The following is a 27,919-nucleotide window of genomic DNA, read 5'->3' on the forward strand; positions in this document are numbered from 1 at the left end:
TCAACTCAATAGATCTGCTCTGTCTTTCAGAACTGTCTGTGCACATGCTCTGTCTTTGGCCTCCAATGCCTTTTCCACTTGGTGCTCAGAACACACTAAGACAGGTTTGAAGTTCTGAGTCTGAAATAAGATGACCTTGTGCTCTGCTTCCATACCCGTGGCATTGGTCATTTACATTGGATTTGTTGGCTTACTTACCAATGTCACCACTCACTTAATTTTCCCAAACAGGATTTGTCCTTTGCCTCTGAATGTCTGGTAAAAGCACAATACAGAGCATGTAGTCCTCACTAGATAAATGTTAAATTATCATATAAAGACAAAATCTTGTATTTTCCTCTTGCCCCACTCTGTAATGTGGCAATCTTGAGTCATGGGATGCCTTAAAAAATTGAAACAGCAGAGATATTTAGAGTGAGACATACTTGTACAGTAGAGCTCTAACTTTGGTGATCTGCTGTAGTAGGGAAGAAGTGACCAAGGACTTTGGAGCCATTAGGCTTTAAATCCTAAATCTAGCCTTTACTAACTGGGTAGTCTTGGGCAAGTTTCTTAACATCTTTCTGCCTCTCTACTGATAAAAGTTGAATAGTAATTCCTGTATCATATACTTATTTTAACAATTTATTTTTATTTTATCAACCAATTTAAGATTGCTTATTTTTCCAATTGGACCTCTTCCAAGGTATCCATGAAACAGGAGATAGATGTATTCAGGGAGTCATTCTTGCCTCTTTCCCCCCTCCCACTAGGAAGTGCTAAGGAATAGCACTCACTCACAGACATTCCAGGAGAAGTCTGCTGAAGTATCTACTGTTTCCCCTTTCTCCCTTTGTCCTCAGATCCAATAGGCTCCTGCACTGCCTGTCCTTTCCAGGAGAGCTATGAATGTGGAAGGGTGATTTTATGAGGTACGAATTCAAAGAAAACTTGAAATATAAACTTTGGCTCCCTAATTGGGCATTTCTGGCTCATACTGGAAGGGATCATGACCTATAGAGAGAAGAACCCTGTCCTCCCCTCTCTAGGCCCTATAACTTCATGACAAGTCATCCCTTAAAGTCAAAACACTGTTGTGAATTCAGGGATCAACACTTGTAGCCATTAAGTGGTTCTTGCCCTATACAATCAGCCAGGTCCCAGAAACCTTTCCGCAGGTACTCTGGTTCTATCCACATAGCATCACTTTTACAAGCCATCCTCCTCCAAACTCAGCTGACACTACAAAAGGCACAGTAGTGTCAGACAAAATGGTGAGAGTGAGTTTCTGCATAGACATAATGGAGAGTGGCAAGCAGAAGGCCCAGGCGGCTTGCTCCAAGCCTGGAGGGAAACTGCCCGAGAGCTTCCCTTTTCTGGAATGATGAGTGACCACTGGGATCTGACAGACTGAGTCTTGACCCTACCAATGTGTTAGGGGCTAAATCGGCAGGAGGAGGAGGATTGGGCTGAAGCATCACTTCTCCTGGGGAAAGATTAAAACAACTTGGTGGGAGGAGGTGACACAGCAAGAGCAGTACATATAAGTGCCCTCAAGGGTTGATCAATCATGGAAAATGATGTCAGATTTCATCTGATTCAAGGTCAAATTACATCAAAAGCTCTTCCAAGAACTCATTGAAGAATAAAGCAGTGAGGAGTGAGGATGGGCATTCCCGAGGGATAAGAGAAAGAGAATTACTTCTTAGGGCTAAATGAAAGTAGGCTGAGATTTACAGAGAATCTGTTCCTCCCCCCAAAGATGCAAGAGAATGTGAGCTCTACTTGCTGCCTTCCTGGCATGTCTGTTCCCTGAGCTCACACCTGACCCAGAGAGGAGCAGCCAAGAAGAAGAACTTCCTCCATCAAAAGGTTTGGTCCCATCCAGTTTCATTCTGCTGTTACCACTAGATATCTTGGTCATTCACCTTTTTCTAGATTATAAATTTGGACCCACAGGGTGAATATGTAAAGCTCTAGCCTTAGATCTGGGGTATGTTTGCTTTAGAGAATTGGAAGACACCAAGGCTCTTCACAATACTTAGGTCCAGATCTAGGGACAGGGGACACAGACTATTTCTTGTGTGCATGATGCCTTCGGGAATGCCCTTGCTCCCGATTCTTTGGGGGTTTTGATTTTGCACCAATGGAAAATGAAGAGGCTGATGATCTGAGGTCCTCTCCCAGGAGAACCCTGAGCAAGTGGAGAGGGCATCCCAAAGCCAAGGCTACTGTTAGTCTGTATTGGCCCAGGGACAGGCATGCTCTGAGCAAAGGGGGCCATGCAGGGGCCCCCAGACATAGTCTTTCTTGCAGAAATGCTGGCCCTCCCCACAACAAAAGGTGTGTTCTGGCTGGTCAGGCCTTGGGTGTTCTGGCTACAGCCTTTTCCAAAGGGTGTCATGGTACTAGTTGTCCCACTTGGCACTGCTCCAATGCTGAATGCTCCAGAGTTGGAGCTCATGTCTGGGGCACTGATCCCAATCTCCCCACAGTCCATAGGGGTCACCAATCCCCCAAAGGCAAAAGGTCGTGGGGCTGTGCTGCTGAACACTGAACCACAAGCCCCATTCTGGTGGGTCTGGTTGACAACTCCAATATCAGTTGTACTAGGTTGACCAAAGGGAAAACCTGCTAGAGTACTGCCCAAATTTGGCAAGATGCTGGAAGGGATGTGAAAGGTGGAGGTTGAGGGTGTCAAACCCCCACAGGGTGACTGCGTGGTACTGCTGAAGGCTGGCTGAGCTGGAGTTAGGGTTGAGGTTGGGGACACCACTGCAGAGTTTCCAAAAATGAAAGAGCTACTGAAGCTTGGGCCCAGGGCTGGTTGGAGGGCTCCTGGCTTCTGTCCACCTGTAGCCCTGAATGCTGGCTGGGAGGTGGCTCCTGGGGAGAGTGGGAAAGATGGCCTCGAGCCTGACCCCAAGGAAACGGCAAATGCTAAGGTTGGACTGGAGATGCTGGATGATAATGAGGGCTGGTTTGTGGTGACCAGGGCTGAGGCTGAAAGAGGATCACCCACACCCCGAAAATTGGCAGTGCTTTTATTTGGGGATATCTGGACAGCACTGGTAAGAACCTGGCTAAAGATGGTGACTGTGTGTACGGTGGGAATGGTAGCACGCTGCTGTGGTGGGAAGATGAAGCTTGTGTCTGGAGAGAAGCTGGCTCTGAAGGCACAGGCAGCCCCAAGAAGTAAAGTGTGGCAAGTAGAAGGGATGGAGTAAGTGCTGTCCATGGTACTGGTAACGTTCACTGACACCAAAATCCAAAGGCTGTGTGAAAGAAGAGTCTTTGGATGTGCTGCCTGGGGTGGTGGCCATGACTACAGAAGTCGTCTTGACCAGGCTATGGAGCAGATGGATAGAAGTGGGAGGAGCTGGAGGAGAGGTTTGCTTGAAAGAGAAGTGAGCTATCCTGGGCAGAGTTTTCAGAGGTCCTAGGCCACCAAAGATAGGCTTGAAGGTGGGAGCGAAGACAGCTGGAGTTGAAGATGCTGCAGCCACCACAGAAGTGCTGGAATATAAGGAGCCTCTGATCTTACTGTAGGGTGGGGGCCCCCAAACAGGGCTCGATGTGGTCCAGCAGAAGTTGCAGCAGGACATGAAGATGCAGGAAAATGGGGAGCTGGGCTACTCACTCCAAACAAAGTACTTTGCACAGGAAGTGTTGGTGGTGGTGGTGGGGGGGGGCATGGGAGTCCTAGGAGAGGGAGATGAGGGCCATGTGGCATCAGTGACTGGACAGGTGGGAGAAACTGGGGTCAGCAAGATGAATGTGGCTGTGGGATGTGAGTCTGAAGAAGTGCCCAGCAGGGGCCCTGACTGGTGCAGGGGAAGCCATGTGAAGACAGCAGTCTCCAGACCTCCAGAGGTGAATGGGCTACACTGACATCCTCCCCAGGAGGCTCCTGCCTGTCTGCTAAGCTTTCCATCTGTGGATTTGTGCCCTGGGTTGGAGCTGTGCCTGCAAGAGCATGGGAAGAGACAGCGAAGGCTGAGCAGCAGACCAAGTGTCAGAGCCAGAGTGGGTGGTGCCCTCAGGCGTCTCCTCTCTGGCTGGATTGCTCCACTGGAGTCTACCTTTTTTCCCTAAGGCCACGTCCCCTTCAGGGTCTGCATCCCCTAGCTGGGCAGGTGGGGTCTGTGACAGCAGGTCCCCAGGGCTAGAGAAAAGCTGAGGCTCTGCAGACTTGGTTCCCCAGAAGCTGCTGGGAACTGGTCTGAGTACATCGGGACCAGAGAGTGAGAATGATGACCCTTGCCTTTCTTTTTTACAGGCCTTTCTGGTGGCTGCAGAGAGGCACTGGGAACACTTCTCTTCCAAGACTCAGAGAAAGCTCTAGAAGAGCTGTAGGAACTTGAGATTGCATTTCTCCTGGAGCCAAGGGGGCCACCTGTGCGTGTGCTGGCCAAGGAGTTCATGGAGGAGCAACTGGGCCTCTTGTTCAAGCTGTGATCTGAGCTCCAGGAGTCGAGGCTTCTCTTCAGAGCCCCAGGCGTGGGCACAAAAGAAGTGAGGACTCCATTTTTCATCAGGGGCTTAAATGTGGATGGTCTGGCCTCGGGGACTCCTTCCCTTACCTGGCAAGCCCTGGGGACGCGGTGATTCTTCCAACCTGGCCCTCCCTTTCTTGCACTCTCTGAGGGCCCTCAGCACTGTCTCCTTGGCACATGGGTCTGGGGGCTTCTCCGAGGGTGAGGACCCTGCGGAGTCCCTCACCTCTGCTGGGGGGCTGGAGAGCAGCACTTTCGGCTTGGGAGGTGCTATCTTGATGGTCACCGGGCTGCACACGGCCCCGACGTGCCGCAGAGACCAGACAGTCCGCTGGAGGTAGCTCTCCCACCAGTCCGAGGGAAGGGGCCCCACAATGGAATCGTGGGCCCTCTCCATGGGAAAGCGCCTGCAAGACTCATTGGCCACCCACGCGGTGGGACTGGCAGGGTCGCAGTTTGGCCGCTTCCTTCCAGGTCTGTGCCGCAGGGCAGGGCAGGGCAGGCGCGATGGACTTGCCGAACCCGGTGGACCTGTTGAAGCGGCTGAGCCCGTCGGCGGTTCGGCGGCCTCCCGGTCTCGCCCGTGCGCACCTCTGGTGGCGACGACCGCGGGGACCCCAGCTTGCCCAGTAACTGGTCGGTTCCCGAGGTTTCTGGCTGACTCAGCCGGAGTCGGAGTGCGCCTTGTTCCGCGGACGGTTGAACCGGATCCCGGCGCAAGGAAAGTGCGCGGGTCTCGGGCGCTCGGCAGCCCCTTGGGGACCGGGGAGAGTGGCCGCCGCAGCTCCAGCAGCTCGCTGTGCGGTCCTGAGGCTTCAGCGCGGCGCCAGGCCTGTGCGCTCTCGGCGGCGGCGGCGGCGCGCGGGGGACCCGCCAGGAGGGAGCGCGCGGTCTCGCTGGTGCCCACAGCGCGGTCAGGGACTGTGCGGCCCGAGTCCCCGCGCCGTCCCCGAGCTGCAGTCGAGTTGCCGACGGGTCTCCAGCTCTGACTGCGGCCGCTCAGGGGTCCAGGCGTGCGACCCCGGCACGGACGGGTCAGCCCGCAGGTTCCCCAGAGTCGGGGTGAGCCGTGAGGTCCCAGCCCCGCAGGGTGGGTGCTGGTGGCGCTCGGGGTGCGCAGGGCTGGAGGACAGACCCGGGGCTCCGAGCGGCCTGCAACCCTGGACACCGAATTCGGGGATCGAGCTGACGTTTCCCTCGCTTCTCCTTTCCTGCCGCCTCTACGTTTTCGTCTCCAGGGCGGATCATCCGCCGGGAGGACGAGCTCCGAATGCTACGACCTCCCGGCCCGGTCCAGGGTCTTCCCGAGGTCCGAATCCTGGTCACCCTCCAATTGCAGGCGGGACGACAGGAGGACCCTGGAGAGGGCCCCAGAGCCGGGTGGCTCCGGGCGCAGCGAGTCTAGGGCTCTGGCGGGCCCGGCTAGGAGCAGGTCAGGACCGGGAGACACGCGTGAAAGACTGGAGGGACGCCCTCCTCCCAGGGCCGGATAGGTTCCCTCTCGAGTCCTTCGTGACTGTCTGTGGATGAATCTACTCCTGGAGTCTGCCCTCGGGAAAGAAAGATTCTCCGTGTTCCATTAAGTTAAAAGTACAAAAAGTACAAAGTCTCCGAATAAAAGACCCGAGGTACAGCCATTTCTGGACAAAGGAAAGGGCAGAAGTCTTGTGCTTTCCCAGAGCCCAGGCCCGAGGCTGCTCTCACTCCTCTGCTGGGCGCCCAGAGGCCTGGGTCCTTCCAAATAGCGACTTTCGCAAGTGCTTTCCCGACGGTGTATGTGCCGCCAGCCTCTCTAGACTCCAACCCATCCTGAACCAGATGCCAGAGTCTCTTTTTCACAAAGTGACCTCAGGGTCAGCCCCAGGGCTCCCCAACCCCAGCGGATACTCGAGCCTCCATTACAGTTAACCCCGAAAGTTCCCTGGTGGCTTCCCCAGGAGGTAGAGAGAAGGGCGGTAGGACCCAGCACCAGGAGGTCAGCTGGGGGAGGGGAGCCCAGGGCAGGGACCGGGTAAAGACCCTGAGCCCGGGCTCTAATTAGTGTTCACTAGGCAGGCGAGGCAGGCAATGGGCCCTGGGAGAGCAGACAACCTGGGGGAAGATTCTGGCCACAGGACGAGAGTGGGTCCATGGGATGATTCTTTAAGAGAAAGTAAACATGGGCAGCCGGGGTGGCTCAGGTGTGGTCCTGGAGTCCCGCGCCACATCCGTTGGGCTCCCTGCATGGAGCCTGCTTGTGTCTCTGCCACTCTTTCACACACTCTCTCTCTCTCTGTCTCTCATGAATAAATAAAAAAAATCTTAAAAAAAAAAGATTAACAGGAGAGAAGACATTCTCTTCTGTTTAAAAAAAAAGAGGAAGTAAACATGAGAATAGCCAACATGTTCAAAAAATGGGACCTAGTTAAATAAATTATAGAATAGCCATAAGATAGAATAACAAAGACAAGGCAGACCTTTATATATCAATGTTTGTCTATGTCCATGATACATAAGATTTCTTTTTAACCCCATATAATTTTTAAGGTTTTAAAATGTATTTATTCATAAGAGACACACAGAGAGAGGCAGAGGGAGAAGCAGGCTCCCTGCGGGGGGGCCCAGGGTGGGACTTGATCCCCAGACCTGGGATCACCAACTGAGCCAAGAGCAGACACTCAACTACTGAGCTACCCAAGTGCCCCTCATATAATTTTAAATTTGTGTGAAAATATAGCTACAGATTTTTAGATAGAGATGTGGTCACAGAAGAAAGGAGGATATTGACCAAGTCATTAACATCATGGTTATGCCCCGTTTGGTACTGGAGTAGGTTTGGAAGGAATTATTTTTGGTTTTCCCGCATTATTTCATATTTTCTACAAGATTATATCTCCTAAAAAAATCAAACTATTTCCATTTTTAAAAAGAAAGATTAAAAAGGGGAAAAGGTTGGTTGCAAAGAAGGTGTATTTGAACTCAATGTTTGGAGCCAGGAAACGAGAAGGAGGCATTGCAAGAGTTCAGGAATCCAGTCAATGAGACCTAAGTAGGGATGTGGACTTTGATCCTGGACAAAGCCTTGCTAAGGTGCAGGGAGAATGAGAAGCGATAACAGAAGATGACTTTGAGCATTCTTGTATGCATGATGCTTGACAATAGTAACACTGAGTTGGGGGTTCCTGCCAATAAGGAAACAGAGAGCATCAAAAATCTTGGTGTTCAAAGAAAAAAAATGATCAATTGGACTTCATTAAAATTAAAAACTACTCTGCCCAAGACACTGTTAAGAGAATAAACCACAGACTGAGAGAAAATACTTGCAAAACCTATCTGATATAGACCTGGTATCGAAAATATACATAAAACTACCAAAACTCAGCTCCCCCATGCTGGTGTGTTCTCTCTCTTTAATAAATAAATAAAATCTTTTTAAAAAATGGGCAAAGGATCTGAATAGGTAAGTCGCCATAGAAGATATGCATATGGAAAGATGCTCTACATCAAACATCATGAGGGAATTGCAAATCCAAGCATCAATGAGATACCACTATACACAGATTAGAATGGCTACAATCCAGATACCGGCGACACCAAAAGTTGGTGAACATGCAGAGCAAAAGGAACTTTCATTCATTGCTGAGGGAAATGCGAAATGGTACAGCCGCTTTGGAAGATGGTTTGGCAGTTTCTTATAAAATTAAACATAAAAAATAATAATAATAAATAAAATTAAACATAGCATTACCATGCCATCTGGCAATCACACTTCTAGGTATTTACTAAATGAGCTGAAAAGTTCTGTCCACACAAAAACCTGCACATGAATGTTTATGGAAGCTTTACTTAAAATTGCCAGGAATTGGAAGCAACCAAGAAATACTTCAAAATATGATAAACTCTGGCACACTCAGTACAGTGCCATATTATTCAGCACTAAACAGAAATGAGCTATCAAGTCATGTAAAGACCTGGAGGAACCTTAAATCTGTATTGCTACATGAACAAAACCAGTTTCAAGAGGCTACATACTCTGTGATTCCAACTACACGACAGTCTGGAAAACACAAAACTGTAGAGAGCAAATAGATAAGAGGTTTTGGGAAATGGGAAAATAGGTGGAGCACAGAGGATTTTATTCTATATGAAATGAGAATGGTGGATACATGACATTATGAATTTGGTAAAAAAGTATAGAATGTACAACAAAAAAGTGAACCCTAATGTAAACTATGGACTTTAATTAAATAGTAATGTATCAATATTGACTCATCAGTTGTGACAAATATCCCACACCAGTGCAAGATGTTGCTACGAGCAGAAACTAGGATTGGAAGTGGGGGGACTGGAGAGTATATGCAAACTTTCTGTACTTTCGGTTCAATTTTTCTGTAAATCTAAAATCGTTCATAAAAAAATAAAGTCTGCGGGCAGCCCCAGTGGCCCAGCGGTTTGGCGCAGCCTTCAGCCTGGGGTGTGATCCTGGAGACTGAGGATCGAGTCCTGTGTCAGGCTCCCTGCATGGAGCCTGCTTCTCTCCCTTTCCCTTTACCTGTGTCTCAGCCTCTCTGTCTTGAATAAATAAATGAAATCTTAAAAAAATAAAGTATGCTAATTTTAAAAATTGAAATAATTTTTCAATGCCTTGGAGCTTGGACTCCATGCCTCACTTCTCTTAAAATTGCACTTCTCTTAAAATTGCTCTGTGATGGGGTGCCTGAGTGGCACAGTAGTTGAGCATCTGCTTTTGGCTCAGGTTGTGATCCCAGGGTCCCCACAGGGGGAGCTTGCTTCTTCCTCTGCCTATGTCTCTGCCTCTCTTTCTGTGTCTCTCATGAATAAACAAATAAAATCTTTTTAAAAAGTTGCTCTGTGACTTGTACAATAGTGTCATAGTGTAAATCACAAGTATGTCATTATTTTGTTATTTAAGTAAGTTAAGCACACATCCAGCACACTATCAGGTATGCAAGAAATTATGGCAATTTTTAACGGTCTTAGTCCACAACATTGACAAGCAGTTTAGTGTAGTTTAATTTACCCATCTGCCCTTCTGCATAACCTAGCCTCCCCCAGAATCTAGTGCTGGGGCCTTGGGGTGAACTCAGATTGCTTCTGAGAAGGCTGCCAGCAAATATGTTTTAAAGAACCAATTAAGGGTTGCTGTTACTGTGCCCACTACAATTGAGTGGCATGGCAGTGGAGGTAAGGAACGTGGAGGTAATGCACATGGTGGCTGGAAAATTATCTAAAGGCACAGGTTGCGGTGATGCTGGGTGGGCCCCGTAGAGAGAGACGGGGCGGGGGATCCCTGGGTGGCGCAGCGGTTTGGCACCTGCCTTTGGCCCAGGGCGGGATCCTGGAGACCCAGGATCGAATCCCACGTCGGGCTCCCGGTGCATGGAGCCTGCTTCTCCCTCTGCCTAAGTCTCTGCCTCTCTCTCTCTCTCTCTCTCTCTCTCTCTCTCTGTGACTATCATAAATAAATAAAAATAAAAAAATAAAAATAAAAAAAAAGAGAGACGGGGCGGGGTGCTGCCTAGGAAGATGACAGATGGTCTGTCAGGGCAGCTTCCAGAGGTGAGGATGGTAGAGACCCCAATGGCAGCCCTAGGGGAGAGGGAGGCTGAAAGTGGCCTGGGTGGGGGTGGGGAAGGAGTGAGGGATGGCTGGAGCATAAGGCTGAAAGTGGCCTGGGTGGGGGTGGGGAAGGAGTGAGGGATGGCTGGAGCATAAGGCAGATTCAGAGCAGGATAAAGCGGAAGGAGGCCAGACATAAAAGCAACGTGGAGGCAGGGAACGGGGTACAGCCATGCCCTCAGGCTCTGTCCTCTGACCCAAAGAGTCCTCTAAAAGAAGTGCCAGTTTCTGTATATAGAATGATGCTATTTACATTTTTAAAAAATTATATGTATTTTCAAAAAAAGTAAAATAAGCCAGTTTCTGCACTCAGGCCAGAAGAAACTGGTGGCTTCCTCTTCTTACCTCTTGGGACAGTACTGCTAGGAAGCCATGGTATTAGAAGACCAAAAAGGATCCCTAACAGCTGCAGGATAGTGGCTGCCACCCTGAGAGCTAAGACAACACAGGTGCCAGAGGCAGATCAGAAGCATCCAGCATCTGTAGAACATAAAATTTTGGAGGAAGGGAGCCAGATTCCTCAGGGTGGGTTGCTGGCCTGCTGTGCTGTGATTTCTCAGGTCTCTGATGAGGTTGGTTGGGGAAACAACCCCAGAAACTGGAAGAAGCAGTTGCTACTGGAACGTACTGTTGCTGCCAGAGTGAGAGCATGCAGTCAGGATGATGGGATGGTGTGTGCAACAGGAACGGGGAACCAGCAGGATGGAGGACGTCCCAGTCCTCTAGCCTCTTCTAGAGCTCCCACTGGCACAGCCCAACTATAGGAGTACAGGATGGTTTGCAGTCCCATCTCCGGCTTTACAGAGCAGACTAAAGAAGTGTTAAAACACCATTAATATCAAGTTCAGAAACACCCGAATGACATATCTCTTGACACATAAATATGTGGCACATCTCTAAAGAACTGCAAAAGAACGATAAACCTAAAATAGCAATGACTCTGGATAGAAAGAAAAGATGAAAACGAGGAGAAAGATATCTGAGGCTCTAAGGCTGTTGGCAGTGTTTGATTTTGTAAGCCATACTGGGCAAATCTGTATGTTCGTTTTACTTTTTTTTATTTTTTTTTTTAAGATTTAATTTATTTACTCATGAGACACACAGGAAGGCAGAGACATAGGCAGAGGGAGAAGCAGGCTCCATGCAGGGAGCCTGATGTGGGAACTCGATCCTGGGACTCCAGGATCACAACCTGGACCAAGGTAGATGTTCATCCGCTAAGCCACCAAGGCGTCCCTGTTTTACTTCTTGATATTGCATTTTTGAATAGTGTATGGTTTTATGCATTCAGATTTTCACAGTGAAATATACTGTATCATATTAAATCTTATGTTGTTGAAAACAATTAAAATGTTGCAAAAAATTTTAAATCTTAAGTCATCTTTTGCATACCAACTAATATAGGTACTGGAGATTCTAACAAAATTTGGAGGTTAGCTCATTGAAAGAAAAAACTTACAGCATTTCAGATTGCTTTTTTAAAAAAAAAAACTCAGAAATATAAACCCACTCTAAATGTTTTGCTTTCATGGCAGTGTATGGAGGGGAAAAAATTCCCTGGGAAGCTGCAGTAAGGCCCATGTAAGCTCAAAGTTGTGTGTGGAAATCTGTCAGCTGAGTGAAGTTCTTAACTGCCTAATCTCCCCTAACCTCGTCTTGTAGCCCTGCCTGCAGCCCAGGGGGATCCAGTACTCCATGCACCTGCACCACTGCTGGTGAAAAAAGGGCATGTGTGCCCAGGTGTTAAGTTTGCGATTTTAATTAATGCTTATATTAAATTTGCTAGGAGGACGCAGCATCTGGAAAGCAATTCATGGCTCTTCTGGAAACAGCTGAGCAATCTGCTCTCTGCAGAAGCACGTTTGCTGAGGATGACAAGTCACACCGGAGCCCAGCCTTCTCTATAAGTGGGGCGTGTGGTCTGGGGCTCCCCACACCTCGAAGGGGAGCACCCGCCTACATTTATGTGTAGCGGGAACCTCCTTTGGTGAGTATTCTTCAGAGCCTTCTGCTCTCAAAATTTGATGGTGGTTAAAAGATTCTTGAAAGCTTTTCTTATTCTTACTTACAGCCAGCTTCCAGCTTCCGGAGTTTAGAAGGGACTCGTGTTTGGCTTACTGCTTTTGCTGCAGTCATCTTGAAATTCTTAATACTTTTTCTTTTTTTTATTTTTTATTTTTTTTTTTAATACTTTTTCATGAGAGGCCTTGTGCTTTCATCCTGCACTGGCGCTGCCGATGGGTTAGGCAACACAACCCTCATTGATTCGCTCCTTTCCCAAATTAACGTACTTTATCCTCACATTTTTCTCTTCTAGTCTTTATTCTGTACCCATTTATTTCTTATTTAAGGCATTTTGCATACTTTCCAGATATTTTACATATTTTCTTTATGCTTTTTACAACAATTTGTGTGCAGAGTTCTTTCCCTTTTCCCTGTAACTAGATCTCTAACATCCCTTAAGTGCTTTAGCTTTTCCCTAATTTCACAAGTAGCTGTGTGCAACTTCTATTCTTCTTCCTCCTAATAGCCTTAAAAATTTTTTTTACACATAATTCTTCAAATTCTAGCATTCTCCTTTTTGGTCAAGCTGTATCATCTTTGAACATCTCTCCCATTACTACAGAGTCTTTCTTTCTTTCTTTCTTTCTTTCTTTCTTTCTTTCTTTCTTTCTTTCTTTCTTTCTTTCTTCTTTCTTTCTTCCTTTTTAAAGATTTTATTTATTTATTCATGAAAGACACAGAGAGAGGCAGAGGGAGAAGCAGGCTCCCTGCAGGGAGCCCATTGTGGGACTCCATCCCAGGACCCGGGGATCACTGCTGGAGCTGAAGGCTGATGCTCAACCACTGAGCCACTCAGGCGTCCCTACAGTGTCTATTTCTTATTTTACACTTTTCCTTCACTGATTTACACATTTCATTTTCTCTTTCTTCATCCTCACTCCTCCTCCTCAATTCCTTCCTTTCCCTCTTTGTGTTCATCCTCATATTAAATGTTTTATATTACTTTTTAATCCTTGTGTGTTAAGCAAGATTTCCAGTTTTATTTTAATAATGCTTTTAAGGGATCCCTGGGTGGCGCAGCGGTTTGGCGCCTGCCTTTGGCCCAGGGTGCGATCCTGGAGACCCGGGATCGAATCCCACATCGGGCTCCCGGTGCATGGAGCCTGCTTCTCCCTCTGCTTCTCCCTCTGCCTGTGTCTCTGCCTCTCTCTCTCTCTCTCTGTCTCTGTGACTATCATAAATAAATTAAAAAATAATAATAATGCTTTTTATTTTTACTATATATATGTATATGTAATTTATATTATTTTAAAATATTTTACTATATATACAAGTATATGTATATATGTATACAGATGTATATTTATGTATACATATATAAATGTATATATATATGTGTGTGTCTAGAAATTCAGGTATTCTTTTTAAATCCTATATCTTTACTCTTTGCCTCTTTGCTTAATTTGTTTTTGTTTTTGATACTTCTCCTAAGTGTTTCAGACCATCATAATGCAAACATTGTGCTGTCGTACACACCCTATTTTCATATTGTTTTGTTACTTTACCTGCTTCATCATAAGCTTGTCTTTGGAGGATAAGTCAGAACAAATGGGGTGTGGAGAGAGAAAGAGAGACAGAGACAGAGAGATTTTAAGAAATTGACTCACCCAGTTGTGGGGATCGGCAAGTCCCAATCCTGCAGGGCAGGCCACTGAGCTAAAGACCCAGGGAAGAGCTGATATTACAATCCTGGTCCAAAGCCAGTCTGGGGCAGAATTTATTTACTGTTTTGATGACACCTACCACATTGTATAGAGGGCATTCTGATTTGCTCAAAATTACTGATTTCAATATTAATCTCATCTTAAAGATATCTTCATATAATATCCAGACAGGTTTGAGTTTTGTTTTGTTTCAAGATTTTATTTACTTATTCATGACAGACACAGAGAAAGAGAGGCAGAGACACAGGCAAAGGGAGAAGTAGGCTCCCACGTCAACTGAAAGAATATTTCCAATTGCTCTTTTATCGGACACTCTTTTTATTGGATGGAAGACATTTTACAATTCTGGGAACTTCAGACTGGTGAATGAGTTTGAGAATTGCCCATTGGGAGACAGCATGATTTCAAAGATGGCTGGGCCCAAATTAGAGGGCGATATGAAAGATCTACACAGTGGCTTTGGGGCTTATAACCTAATGAGTAAAATTCAGCAATGAGAAGCAAGTATAAGCTCTGTAGCAGAGGATGGTTTTTGATCCACCGACCTCTGGGTTATGGGCCCAGCACGCTTCCACTGCGCCACTCTGCTTGCTGTCCCAGTTTTCCTATCTATTCTGTTAATGATGAAGATCAATCACCTTTTCTGTGTTGAGAAAATTCTTTTTTTTTTTTTTTTTTTTCCGAATGTTTTCCTTTCTGATAGCTTTTGCCACCCTCCTTTCTTCCATGTGTCAGAGATCCGCTCTTTCACCACCAGGTGGCCGAGGGCCGTCTCTTCCGGGGCTGCGCTTTTCCAACCTGCCAAACAATGTCCAAGCTCGGGAAACTATTGTTTTTGTCCTTAATTTTGTTTATTCTTCTGGAGCTGCTCTTTGCTCAGAGAGCCGAGGAACAGCGCGCCGAGCAAAACTCCGGCGGAATCTGGAAGTCGTGGAGCCGACCCTGCTACTACCATCAATCAGAGAAGAAGCGTGTTGACCACCTCCCATGTTTCCTCCTTAAAAGTCTCATGGACCACCATTTGGATAAAATATATATATATATACGGTTATTTTTATTTGCTTGCAAGGGCACAGATTTTCACAAGGACGATGCTCCCGAATAGAAGGAATAAACCCAATTTATTGCTCAAATGATGATATGGTGGCCACAATTTCAGTTGGATCTCGTTTGGAACCGTTGTGACAGGCACACACACAGAAATTTAAAAATGTTAAGCTAATAAAGATATAAGCTTCCGTTTCCTGTGGCTTTTATCAGAGAGCAGAACTTGTTAGGACTTCTCGGAACACTAGACCTCGTGTGTCGCTGCCTCTGTGTTAGGTCCCAGGGCCCGTCTGGACAGCTGTACACCTCTCATCTTTACAAATGTCAAATTTTGCATGATGTGCAATAATGAATTCACTCATTCACAAGGCTGGGCCATGTTACTCCATTTCAGCGTCCGCAATTAAACGGAAGGAGCAGCCTCTGCAACGTTTTCCCTCCGGGGAGTGGTGAGCGCAGCGGCCAGCACAGCGACAGCCTTTCTCGGATTCCCAGCAGCGCGCAAAGCCCTCCCGGGGCAGAGCCGGGGCGGGCACACGCACTGCACAGCTCAGGCGGCCGGGGTGGGGCGGGGCGGGGCGGGGGGGGGCGCCCCTTCCCGGGGCGGAGCCCGGGCACAGGCAGCCTTCCCCGGGCAGAGCTGGGGCGCGCACCCCTTGCCCACCCAGCTGCTGCAGCTCAGGCCGCAGCCTGGGGAACCGGGCAGCTCCCCAAGACCAGCGTCCCTTGGCGGAAACAGACGAAGAAACACTGCTAGTCACCTCTGGGCCGATTTCGGATTTCCCTTGCTTCCAAGGAGGCTCTCATTTCAAATGGCCTTTAAATTTGGGCCTTCTTAAGGCAGTCCAGGTGGGATGGAGCTTCTGTTTAGCGAAGATTTCCTCGGGCCAAGACCAGGACAAGGATGGCCTTGAATTCAGATTTGTTTTCCCAGACTTGAGGTGAAAAAGGAGGGAGTCCAGAGACCGGAACCAGACCACGGACAGCTTGTTCCTCTTGAAGTAGAAACAGATGGACCTAGGCAGGGAAAGATACGGGAAAGGCTCGGAGCCAGGCTCCCATCAATCTCTGGGCTCCCATAAATCCCAAGGACACTGAGAGGCCCCAGAGTCAGGCTCCTACTCATCCCAAGGAAACAGAGATAAAGCAGCAAAGACAGAAAAACAAAACCAAAAACAACCACCAGGCTCCCTAGCTCCGAAATGCTAGGGAGTATCTCCCTTTGATGATTAGCAGTAATCACAAAAACTCACCAGACCCCAAAGCAGCCATATGTCAATCACTCAGGACAGCACAAAGAAATCTCAAGGCCATGGGCTCCTTGGTTAGGTTCTCAATAAAAGGCTAACCCAAAAAAGCCTTCAGTGGCAGCCTTGTTGGGACCCCTTTTACTCCTGAGAGCTTTCTCTGTACCTGCTTAATAAACTTCTATGGCTTTCTTCACTGTCCAAGATCCATTCTTCGACTCCGTGAGAAGAACCAACCGGTCCTGCATCACTCTTAAGCCTCCAGGGAAACTCTGGATCCAAGTAAAGTGAACTTTAATTACTCCTTTCAGGCTTTTACCCTCCTAGGTCTTTTTTGTTCCAAGGAGATGCTGCCATCTTCAAAAGCATTCTCCCAAAAAGCAGTTTTCTTTCATACTTTTCTGACTGCAACTTGGAGTCAGAAATACATTTAAAATCACAATTCCATGCAGTATGCAAACAAATCTGTATCTATATAGAGAATATATCTAACTGAATCTGTCTCTATCTAGAGAGAGAGAAAAAAACCGAACACCACCAAACAATACTTTACCACTTGGGGTTTCTTCTGATATTTTCTATTCCCATTAGATTCTATTTCATTTATTAAAATACCAGTCTTGATCTTTTTTTAAAAAAATATATTGATTTTATGCTCAGGTCATGATTCCTGGATTCTGGGATGGAGTGCTGCATCAGGGTCACGGATGGAGCCTGCTTCTCCCTCAGTCAATGCCTATATCTCTGCATCTCTCTGTGTGTCTCTCATGAATATTTAAAAAAAAAGAAAAGAAAAGAAATCCTCTCTGATTCAGCTTTTTCCACATCTATCCTACACATGTGAGGTGGTTTCTTTTCGCCTTCACCTGCTGAAGAATTCTTGCACCCAACATACTGGATTCTCTACTTGGAGAATTCTTACCTCCTGTCTCTATAGAATTACTCCTGCCCTGGCCTTTGGTCATATGGCAGGACCAATGAATCCAAAGGCTTTAGATAGATGCCCTCCTTTCTCTGTGAATACCTCGAAGATATTTGTATATTAAGTTTCCCTTCCATTTTTCCTAGGATGAGTAATTGTTACCTTCCATTGCTATGTATGTGTATAGTTCAATTGTTCCCTGTCATTTTGTTGTATGTGTAATTTTTTTGTGTGTAACTACTACTGCAACCAAGTTACAAAGCTATTGCTTTACCCACAAAGATCTCTCTCCTGCTTTCTCTCCACCCACCACTCCCCATCATCCTTAACTCCTGTAACCACGAATCTGTTTCTCATCCCTCTAATGTCATTTTGAGGATGATATATACGAGAGATAAAAAAAAGTATGCGACCTTTGAAGATTGGCTTTTTTCATTTAGCACAATGCCCTTGAGATCCATCTAAATTGTTGCATACATTGGTAGTTCGTTCTTTTTTTTTTTTTTTTTTTAACTGTTGAGTTGTATTCCATGGAATAGATGTGTACCACCATTGGTTTAACCAATCACCTGCTGAGAAACCCATTTGTTATTTCTAGGTTTAGGCTATTACAAATAAAGCTTCTCTGAAAAATAATGTATGGTATTTGTGTAGACCTAAGTTTTCATTATTCCTAAGATAAATGCCTGAGAGTGGAATTGCTGGATTGTATAGTAAGTGTCATGTGTCACTTCTTTAAGAAACTGCCAAACTGCTTTCCCAAGTGGCTTCACCATTTCCCAAATGCCATCAGCCATGCGTGACAGATGCAGTTTCTCTGCATCCTTGCCAGCCATAGGCAATGTCAATCAAATAAAATTTGTTATTTTAACTCTTCTAACAGACGTGCAGTGATACTTCACCATGATCTTAATTCATACTTCCTAAATGACTAGTGATATTGAACATCTTTTCACGTGCCATTTGTATATTCTCTTTGGTGAAATGTCTTTTCATGTCTTCTGCCGATTTTTTAATTCATTGTTGTTTCAGTGTTGTGTTTGAGAGTTCTTTGTATATTCTAGATATGAGTCTTTGCCATATATGTGGTTTGCAAACATTTTCTCCCATCTGTAACTGACCTTTTTATCCTCTTAAGAGAGTACTTTGCAGAGCAACAGCTTTTAGTTGTGATGAAATTCAATTAGTCAAATTTGTCTTTTATGTTTGTGTTTTTGGTGTCATGTCTAAGACTCTCCAAGCCTGAAGTCCTCCAATTTTATTTTTTTCTAAAACTTTTATAGTGGGATCCCTGGGTGGCTCAGCGGTTTAGCGCCTGACTTTGGTCCAGGGCGCCTGCCTTTGGCCCAGGGCGCGATTGAGTCCTACGTCGGGCCCTCGGTGCATGGGGCCTGCTTCTCCCTCTGCCTGTGTCTCTGCCTCTGTGTGTGTGTGACTATCATAAATAAATAAAAATTAAAAAATAAAACTTTTATAGTTTAATGTTTTACAGTAAATCTATCATTTCCAGTTAATTTTTAATGAAGTGTAGGTTTAGGTTGAGGTCATGCTTTTTTTGCCTATGGATATCAAATTTCTCCACCACCATTTTTTTAAAAGACTAAGACTTTCATCTCTTCACTAAATTCCTTTTGTACTTCTGTTAAATATAACTTGGCTGTATTTGTATGTGATGATTTATGGTTTCTTTATACTGTTTCTTTGACTTATATGCCTATCCCTCTGCCAGTAATGCACAATCTTTACTACTGTGGCTGTAAAATAAGTCTTGAAATAATAAGAGTGATTTCTTCCACTTTGTATCTCTTTTTCTCAAAATTGTTTTAGTTATTCTAAATCATTTGACTTTCCATAGAAATTTTAAAGTAGTCATGTTTGTATCTAAAAAAAAAAAAAAACTCACCTGGATTTTTATAAGAATTATGTTAAACTGGGGATCCCTGGGTGGCGCAGTGGTTTGGCGCCTGCCTTTGGCCCAGGGCGCGATCCTGGAAACCTGGAATCGAATCCCACATCGGGCTCCCGGTGCATGGAGCCTGCTTCTCCCTCTGCCTGTGTCTCTGCCTCTCTCTCTCTCTCTGTGTGACTATCATAAATTAAAAAAAAAAAAAAAAGAATTGTGTTAAACCTGTATCTAATTTTGAGAAGACTTGACATCTCTTAGGCTTCCAATCAGTGAACACAGAATATCGCTCTATTTATTTAGGTCTTGGATTTCTTTCATCAGCATTTTGTAGTTTTGTATTTTCCAGCATGTACATGTTCTGGTAGATTGGCATCTACGTTATTTTTTAAGCTATGTAAATGATACTGTATTTTTTTTTCTGAGGCCTACATGTTTATTGCTAGTGTATAGAAATAAAATTGCTTTTTGTATTTTGATCTTGTATTCTGAGACTTTGCTGAACATATGTATTAGTTCTAGGAGGTTTTTGTTTTAGGTTCCTTGGGATTTTTCTAGGTGAGCCATCTTCAAATGGAATGGAAAGTACAATCCCTAGGCAGAGAGGGAGGGGAAATGTGTATTTCTAGAGAAAGATACAATCCACTGAGCAATCAACTGCACACATCAGCTCACAATTGTCCAAAATTGTGGAAATGAATGACAAAGTGTCCCTGTGTTTCTGGGTAGGATGAATATTTCACCTAAGACCAAACTGCAGTATATGTCATGTAACTCCATACTAATGACATAGCTAGGGCTTGGCAGAGAGCTCTCCCCATCTGCCAGGTAGCTCAGTTGCAAAGGATTGCAAATCTAAAGGGCCTGGGTTTTGATACAGTGAACACTTCACTCAATAAATCTGGTTTCTAGTTCCTTTTCTAAAACTCCCTAGTCTAGAAGGATAGCTTTCCTATACATCATGGACTGTAAGTCTTTTGTACTGTATTCCTGGGGAAATCTCTATTAAAAAGTGCTAAAAAAAAAAAAAAAGTGCTAAAGTTGGGGCGCCTGGGTGGCTCAGTGGTTGAGCATCTGCCTTTGGCTCAAATCATGATCCCTGGGTCCTGGGATGGAGTCCTGCATCAGGCTCCCCTCAGGAAGCCTGCTGCTTCTCCCTCTGCTTATGCCTCTTTCTGTGTCTCTCGTGAATAAATGAATAAAAATCTTTTAAAAAAATAAGTGCTAAAGTCATCTTCTGCTTGGAATAGAGTAGTAAATCCTAGCTACTGGTTAAGGTTGATGGTAACTGACTTTTTGGTATTCTCTCACTTTAAACAGGTAAAAGTCAAACTCAAACAACTTCCTTCTTTGAAGGAAGCTGAGGACTCCCAGATCTAGGGAAGGTAAAGACCATGCTGCCTGGACAGGGACTTGAACCCTGGGCCCTCAGATTAAAAGTCTGATGCTCTGCCAACTGAGCTACCCAGGCTCAAGCTAAAAAGCCTTCTCCATATCTACAAAAAGGATCAAGCTTACTAGTGTGATCACTACATTCTTGCATTCATTCAGGAAAGGCAACCCAGCAGGTGTAACCTCTATAATCAATTCACCCAGCACTTGTTTATGTTTTCTGTAGGTAGGTAGAGTTTAAGTGGCATCAAGAAAACAATCCTTATTTGAGTACAGTTGTAAAAAGGGAAAATAAACAAAAGAAACCAACTGATTGCTCCCAATAAATATTTATGGAATGCTTAGCAAAATCTGCCAGCTTTTATTTACTGGGCACCAAGAAATAACCAAAAAGGACAGAAAGAGAAACAAAGAAACAATAAAATATAATAATAAATAAATAAATAAATAAATAAATAACCAAGAAAAGTGAAAGGGAACCAATGAAGAACAATGGTAAGAATCTGCCAATTTGGTAACATCTACCCATTTTTTTCTCCGTTCAAGAAAAAAGGTGAGTCATTAAAAAGGAAGGGAAATGTCTGGTGACTATGGATGGCCCTACATTGTCCAGTTCACTGGTGTTCTTGGCTCCTATAAAGAATTTTGACAACTTGGTATCCCTTTTAACATTGTTTGAGTGGACATGCAGCATTTTTCATCATATCTTTAAATTCTTTTTTTTTTTTTTTTTTAAGATTTTGTTTATTTATCCATGAGAGACACAGAGAGAGAGGCAGAGACATAGATACGGGAGAGCAGGCTCCCACAGGGAGCCAGTTGCAGAACTCAATCCCAGGACCCAGGGATCAAGGCCTGAGCTGAAGGCAGATGCTCAACCACTGAGCCAACCAGGTGTCCCTTGTCATATCTTCAAATTCTTCTGAAGGTATTGTGACTTATATCACAGGAATCTAAAAAGTTTAGTAATTTAATACTTAGCAATATCCCTTGAGAACTAGAGGGAGGGAGAGAGACACAGAGAGACCCCTTCTTTAACCTTCTGTGGAAGATTTTACAATGATCCTTTATCTCCTTGAATTTGTTATTTCCATTCCATGTCTCCCATAGAATTTTATCCCAATACCATCATTTTTTATTTAGTCTTTCTTGATTCTCCTATGGACTTCTAGGCACCAAATACAGGTATAAACATTGAAATCTGCAGTTATTTCCTGTGATCCCAAATCTGTGTTAAAAATACTTCCCTGCTGGGGCACCTAGGTGACTAAATAGGTTAAGTGTCTGCCTTCAGCTCAGGCTCAGGTCATGATCCAGGGGTCCTGGGGTCAAGTCTCAGGGTGGGGCTCCTGCTCAGCGAGGTGCTTGCTTTCCCCTCTCCCTCGGCTCCTCCCCCACCCTCAGCTCCTGTGCTTTCTCTCTAAAATAAATAAAATGGTGGTTTTTTTTGTTGTTGTTTTGTTTTGCTTTGTTTTTGTTTTTTTGTTTTTTGTTTTAGTATATGTGCTGCCGAAATGAGCACTAAAATGGTTATTTTTTTAAATGGTTATTTTTTTAAAAAAAAATACCTCTGTGGATTGGGTTAGATTTGCATTTACTTGTAGTGCAAAATAATAGATAATTTGAAGACACCCCCAAAAAAATAAATTAAAAAATTTGAAGACCCCCTTTGCTGGAAGATGTAATGGATGTGGATGTACAATTTGTTATGCTCCCCCTCCTTCCCCAACGAAATCCTGTAAGAGAGCACCTCAACTGAAGGAGGCATCTCTGACTCAGTATCTCCAGTTGTTCCCATTTTTTAGTAGATGTGCTGCCAAAGCGAGCACGCTCTCCAATTGTTCCCACACTGGGAATCCGCAAGGAGGGTAGTTCCGCACCCAGGACAGGGAGCCTCAGGCAAACGGGTGTTTGCAGAAATGCCTTCATTTACTACGCATAAGGATGAGATTTTTCCGAGGGGGGCGGGGGGGACATGGGATTTGGAGCTGTCCTTCCCTGGCAGACTGATTCCCAGAAGAATTTTAGAAAGGCTTTTCCTTAGGAAAGGTTAACCATGAAAGATCTAGAAATAGACTCAGTTAAGCTGTTTGCATACAGTTGAGCTGGAGTTGCGGTAAAACTCGCAGGAGAGGATGGCTCGGACTCGGTGACAGCTGGACCCCGCTGCTCCACGCTGCGGGCAGATGCGTCCTCGCCAACCTTCAATCCCAGGATCGCAGTGAGTTTTTCCAATATGAAAATGGTTTCATTTCTTTCCCCCTAATCCATCTTTTTCCTTCGTCCTTCCTCGCTCATTCCTCGCTTTTCTTGGCTTTAAACCCGGTCCCCTGAAGAGCCAGGTGGTTCCGGCAGCCTCTCCGCGCTCCCGCCTGCGGGATCCGCCCCAGTGCAGCCCTGGAACCCGCTTTCCCGACCCTCGGGGCGCGCCCCAAGGACCCGCGCGCCCTCACCCCCGCCGGCCCTGCGGCCCCGGGCCACGGATGTCGCCTCGGATCCCACCGAAAACCGCCAAGACGCTTTTCTTTGCCTTCCAGAATCCGATTCCGATTGGGTAAGTGTGGATCGGGTCTGACAGGGACCAGGGCTTGCTGTGCTTGCACACAGGTTGTTTCCCGGCGGGTCTGCGGGCCAGGCTCCGGGCGGTCTGTCTGTCCCGCGGGCTGTGCGGCCGGAGCGCTCGGGACCGTGACATCCCCGCCGTGTCACGTCCTCCTGCTTTTCCACTTCGCAGGGGTGGCTGCCTTGGAATTCCTCCGCCTTTTTCCAGTGACCAGCCCCCTCCTTGTTCTTTAGATCTCAGTCCGGACGTTACCCCGACCTCCTCCTGAAAGCTTCTGCTGACTCAAAACTGGTTTTTGAAGCTCCTGGAATACACCCAGGATTTCTGAGATTATTTCAAGTTTATTAATAGCACTTATTACGTGCTATATTATAATTTTCTTGTAAATTCCTTCCCTAAACGTTAGCATGCTCAGGGCTCAATCCTTAAACACCACGCATATGCAAATGTCTCTTTTCATCTTGACCTGCTCCTTCAAACTCCACAGTCACTGATGCAACTGCTTTCGCCACAGGTATTTTATTTTATTTATTTTATTTTATTTTATTTTAGATTGTATTTATTTATTTGACACAGAGAGAGCACAAGCAGGGGGAGCAGCAGGGGCAGAGGGAGAAGCAGGCTCCCCACTGAGCAGGTAGCACTATGTGGGGCTTGATCCCAAGACACTGGGATCATGACCTGAGCTGAAGGCACACACTTAACCTACTGAGCGCCCCTCCACAGGTATTTTATACATAACATTGTCAAAAACGGAACTCCTGCTCTTTCCCCCACCCCAAAGGAGCTCCTCACCCATCCTCCCCATCTCAACAAGCAGCTGCTCCAGCCGTGCAGTTGTCTGTGGATTCTCCCTCCCCCTGGGATCCTAGATCCCATCCATCAGCCTCGCCCTTGAAGTGTATCCATTATCCATTATCCAACCTTTTCTTAACTATTTTCGTTGCCCTCACACTAGACATCTACCATCACCTCTTGCAATTTTTGCAATAGACTCTTCACTGTGTTTCTATTTCTCTTTTCTGTCTATTTTCTAAATACAGAATTAGTGCAAAACTCTCCAAGGGCTCCCCTCTGATGCCAATATAAAAGCCAAAGTGTTTCTAGTGACTTGCACAGCCATCGCCTGCCCTATCCTCTCCCTGCATCCCTCTTCTCCAGCCACACAGCCTCCTGCTCATCCTTAGACAGTCAGCACAAGTCAGGCCTGCCCCAGCCTCAGGGCCTTTGCAGTCCCTGTGTGCTCTGCCTGGAAACACTTTTGTTTCTCCAAATAGGTTCCTCATTTCTTCCTGTCCTTTAGGATTATGTCAAATACCACCTTCTTGGGACACCTGGGTGGCTCCAGAGGTTGACCATCTGCCTTTGGCTCAGGGTGTGATCCTGTCCCGGGATCAAGTCCCACATGGGGCTCCTTGCAGGGAGCCTGCTTCTCCCTCTGCCTATGTCTGCTTTTCTCTCTCTGTATCTCTCATGAATAAATAAATAAAATCTTAAAAAAAAAAAAAACAAGTATCACCTTCTCAGAGAAATCTTACCTGTTCAGCAAATTTAAATTTTTTTTTAAAAAGTATTTATTTATTTATTCATGAGAGACACACAGAGAGAGGCAGAGACATAGGCAGAGGGAGAAGCAGGCTCCCAACAGGGAGCCTGATGCAGGACTTGATCCCAGGACCCCAGGATCATGACCTGAGCCAAAGGCAGATACTCAACTACTGAGCCGCCCAGGTGCCCCAGCAACTTTAAAATTTCAAAACACTTTTTAAGAAGTCATCCCTATTATCTTCCTCCTTTATTTTTTATTAGTACTTATACCATATATTTTAAAATTCATTTGTCTGAATTTCCCATTAGAAAGCAAAAATCCATGAAGACAGAGATGTTTGAACAAAACTATTGTCCCTGTATCTAAGGGAATATGTGTCATACAGCAGCTACTCGTTAACAGTTTGTTAAGTAAATGTTGAATGAATGGCCTACCAGCTACATAGGAAGCGCTCAGTAAACAAGTCTTCTGCAGGAGGATGGGTAAAAATTTCAGGAGCTTAACCCCGAAAGGGGACAGGAATGGTCTTTTCGTAGGTCAAGTGTTCTAGATTCTGTGTATACAGCTCCTGGTCACGTATATAAATCTGAGTTACTAACTGTGAATCTTATGCCTAATTCTGTGGTCTGCCAAGCTAGTCAGTGTTTGAGGAGGTATCAAAGCTTGTGGTGGGACTTAGCACTTGATGTTCCTAGTCCCACCTGCTGGGCCACACGTGTTAACCTCTGTCATCATTAGTCCTTCCCCTTTCCAGACCTGTAGCTGCCCAGGAATAAAGCCTGACTCGTGAGCCACTGGTGCCAAAGGATGAGGATATAATGCACAGGGTTCCAAGGAATGGGATTCTGTTCTTAAGAGGATGCACATTCCTGGAAGGCTTCTGAATATTGCTCTAATAAGAGATTTTACTTATTTAGTTGTTTAGTATTTTTGAAATAGTAAAGCAATCACAAGTTCAAAATAATTATACAGTGACATTTCCCTTATCACCTACCTACCTACCTGGTTCCTACTTTGTTCTGCTGTTCTTAAATTTGTACCTTTTTTTTTAAAGGTTTTTTTTAAATTTTTATTTATTTATGATAGGCACACAGTGAGAGAGAGAGAGGCAGAGACACAGGCAGAGGGAGAAGCAGGCTCCATGCACCGGGAGCCTGATGTGGGATTTGATCCTGGGTCTCCAGGATCGCACCCTGGGCCAAAGGCAGGCGCCAAACCGCTGCACCACCCAGGGATCCCCCTTCTGGAATTTCTTTATCCACTTTCACCTATATATATTCCTTGGTTCTGGGCCTTGCTTTTGATACTTCACTATATGTTGGAAATCTTTACATGATACAGAGGAAGCTTCTTTGTTTGTTCTGTTTTATTTTCTTATTGTGAAATAGAATACACAGAGAGGTAAATAAAATCTACATTGTCAGGTTAACAAGTAATTATAAAGCGAACATCTAACCGTCACTCAAGACTGATCAGGGAGTTGCTGGCAATCAGGAAATTGTGTGTCTCTTTCCTGTATGATTTCTGCCCCCTCCTCCCCCCGCCATGTTCTCCTTATGCTCCCAGGAAAATTCAGTTTTCCTGACTTTTACAGTAACTGTGTATTTACATTCTTGATATATTTCACCATGTACATATATATATCCCTAAACAATATAACCTAATTTTGTTTGGTTTTGAAACTTATATAAGCATAATCCTACTAAATGCTTCCTTTGTGTCTTCCTTTCACAAAATTATGTTTGTAAGGTTCATCAGTGTTGTTTTCTGTAGTTCTGACCTGTTGTCAATTGCTGAATAGTATTCCACACCGTTTATCCAAGTTAGTGCAAATGTGCATTCCACTTGTTTTCAACTGTTAACTCTACAAATAACACTACTGTGAAAATCCTCTTAAAAATCTCCTGCTGTACATTTGCATATATTTCTCTTGGATAGAGATCTAGGATAACACGGTATGTGTATCTTCAACTTACTAAAGTCCAACTGTTTTCTTTTTTTTAAAGGATTTTTTAAAATTTTTATTTATTTATGATAGTCAGAGAGAGAGAGAGAGAGAGAGGCAGAGGGAGAAGAGAGAGAGAGAGAGAGAGAGGCAGAGGGAGAAGCAGGCTCCATGCACCGGGAGCCCGACGTGGGATTCGATCCTGAATCTCCAGGATCGCGCCCTGGGCCAAAGGCAGGTGATAAACCGCTGCTCCACCCAGGGATCCCCAACTGTTTTCCATAGTATTTGTATCAGTTTACATTCTCAATAGTAGTGATGAAAGTTATTACTTAACAGCCTTGCCAATAATTAGTACCTCTTATGTTTTTAATTTTAGCAATTCTGGTGGAAGATCAGTAGCATCTAATAACAGGATTAATTTTCATTTCCCTAATTCATTTTTTTAAGATTTTATTTATTTATTCATGAGAGACACACAGAGAGAGAGAGAGGCAGAGGGAGAAGCAGGCTCCATGCAGGGAGCCTGATGCGGGGACTCAATCCCGGGACTCCAGGATCATGCCCTGGGCTGAAGGCAGGAGCTAAAACCACTGAGCCACCCAGGAATCCCCTTTTTCCTAATTTCTAATAAGTTTGATTGCTGTAGTTGTTTTAAAGTATGTCCACAGGGGCAGTTGGGTGGCTCAGTCAGTTGAGCATATACTCTTGGTTTTGGCTCAGGTTGTGATTTCATGGGTCATGAGATTGAGCCCCTCGACAGGCTCCCAATTTGCTCATGCTCTCTCCCTCTCTCAAATAAATAAATAAATAAATAAATAAATAAATAAATAAATAAATAAATATTTTTTAAAAATAGGGGGCACCTGGGTGGCTCAGTGGTTGAGCATCTGCCTTTGGCTCAGGTCATGATCCCAGAGTCCCGCAGCGGGGTCCCCACAGGGAGCCTGCTTCTCCTTCTGCCTCTGTCTCTGACTCTCTGTCTCTTATGAATAAATAAATAAAATCTCAAAAAAAATATAAAAATAAAAAATAATAATAAAGTAGGTCCACAAACTCTTTGGCATTCCTGTCATCAGAATTTTGGTCCAAATCCTCTCTTCTTGTCTGGGAGGGCCATAGTAACTGACTTCTAACAGAGTAAAGCAGAAGACACACTGATGACATCTCAGGCTCAATGTTTTCTGTCCAGCTTCCTTTCTCTCATAGACCTCATAGTCATAGAAGTTCTTTCTATATTCTATATTTTCATGCTAGTCCTGTGCGAGTTATTTATGTTGCAAATATCTTCTTCCATTTTGTGACAGATTCATTTTTCTTAGTGCTTTTTGGTGAATGAGTTCTTCATTTCACTTATTCTTAAAATCATCTGTGAATTTGATCTCATTATATTTACCCATTTTCCCTGTTTAGTGCTGTTGTGTCTTATGCCTTATTCCTTTTTTTTTTTAATTTTTATTTATTTACTTATGATAGTCACAGAGAGAGAGAGAGGCAGAGACACAGGCAGAGGGAGAAGCAGGCTCCAT

At 45.0% G+C, this 27,919-nt stretch overlaps 1 protein-coding gene and 1 non-coding gene across 2 annotated transcripts; both read right to left on the bottom strand.

Annotated features, from left to right (window-relative positions):
* Window positions 1-2,052: 2,052 nt before the first annotated feature.
* POM121L2 (POM121 transmembrane nucleoporin like 2) lies at window positions 2,053-23,028 on the bottom strand. Its single transcript, XM_035710548.2, is given in 12 exon segments — window positions 2,053-2,152; window positions 2,154-3,235; window positions 3,237-3,562; window positions 3,565-3,665; window positions 3,667-3,808; window positions 3,811-3,954; window positions 3,957-4,163; window positions 4,166-4,547; window positions 4,549-4,971; window positions 4,974-5,429; window positions 5,628-5,802; window positions 22,787-23,028. Coding segments are annotated over 12 exon segments (3,780 nt in total).
* On the bottom strand, window positions 20,340-20,412 carry TRNAK-UUU (transfer RNA lysine (anticodon UUU)). Its single transcript has one exon. It is a non-coding gene; the product is annotated as a tRNA-Lys (tRNA).
* Window positions 23,029-27,919: the final 4,891 nt, after the last annotated feature.

The sequence above is a fragment of the Canis lupus genome, chromosome 35, assembly GCF_003254725.2.
Source record: "Canis lupus dingo isolate Sandy chromosome 35, ASM325472v2, whole genome shotgun sequence".
Classification (NCBI taxonomy): domain Eukaryota; kingdom Metazoa; phylum Chordata; class Mammalia; order Carnivora; family Canidae; genus Canis; species Canis lupus.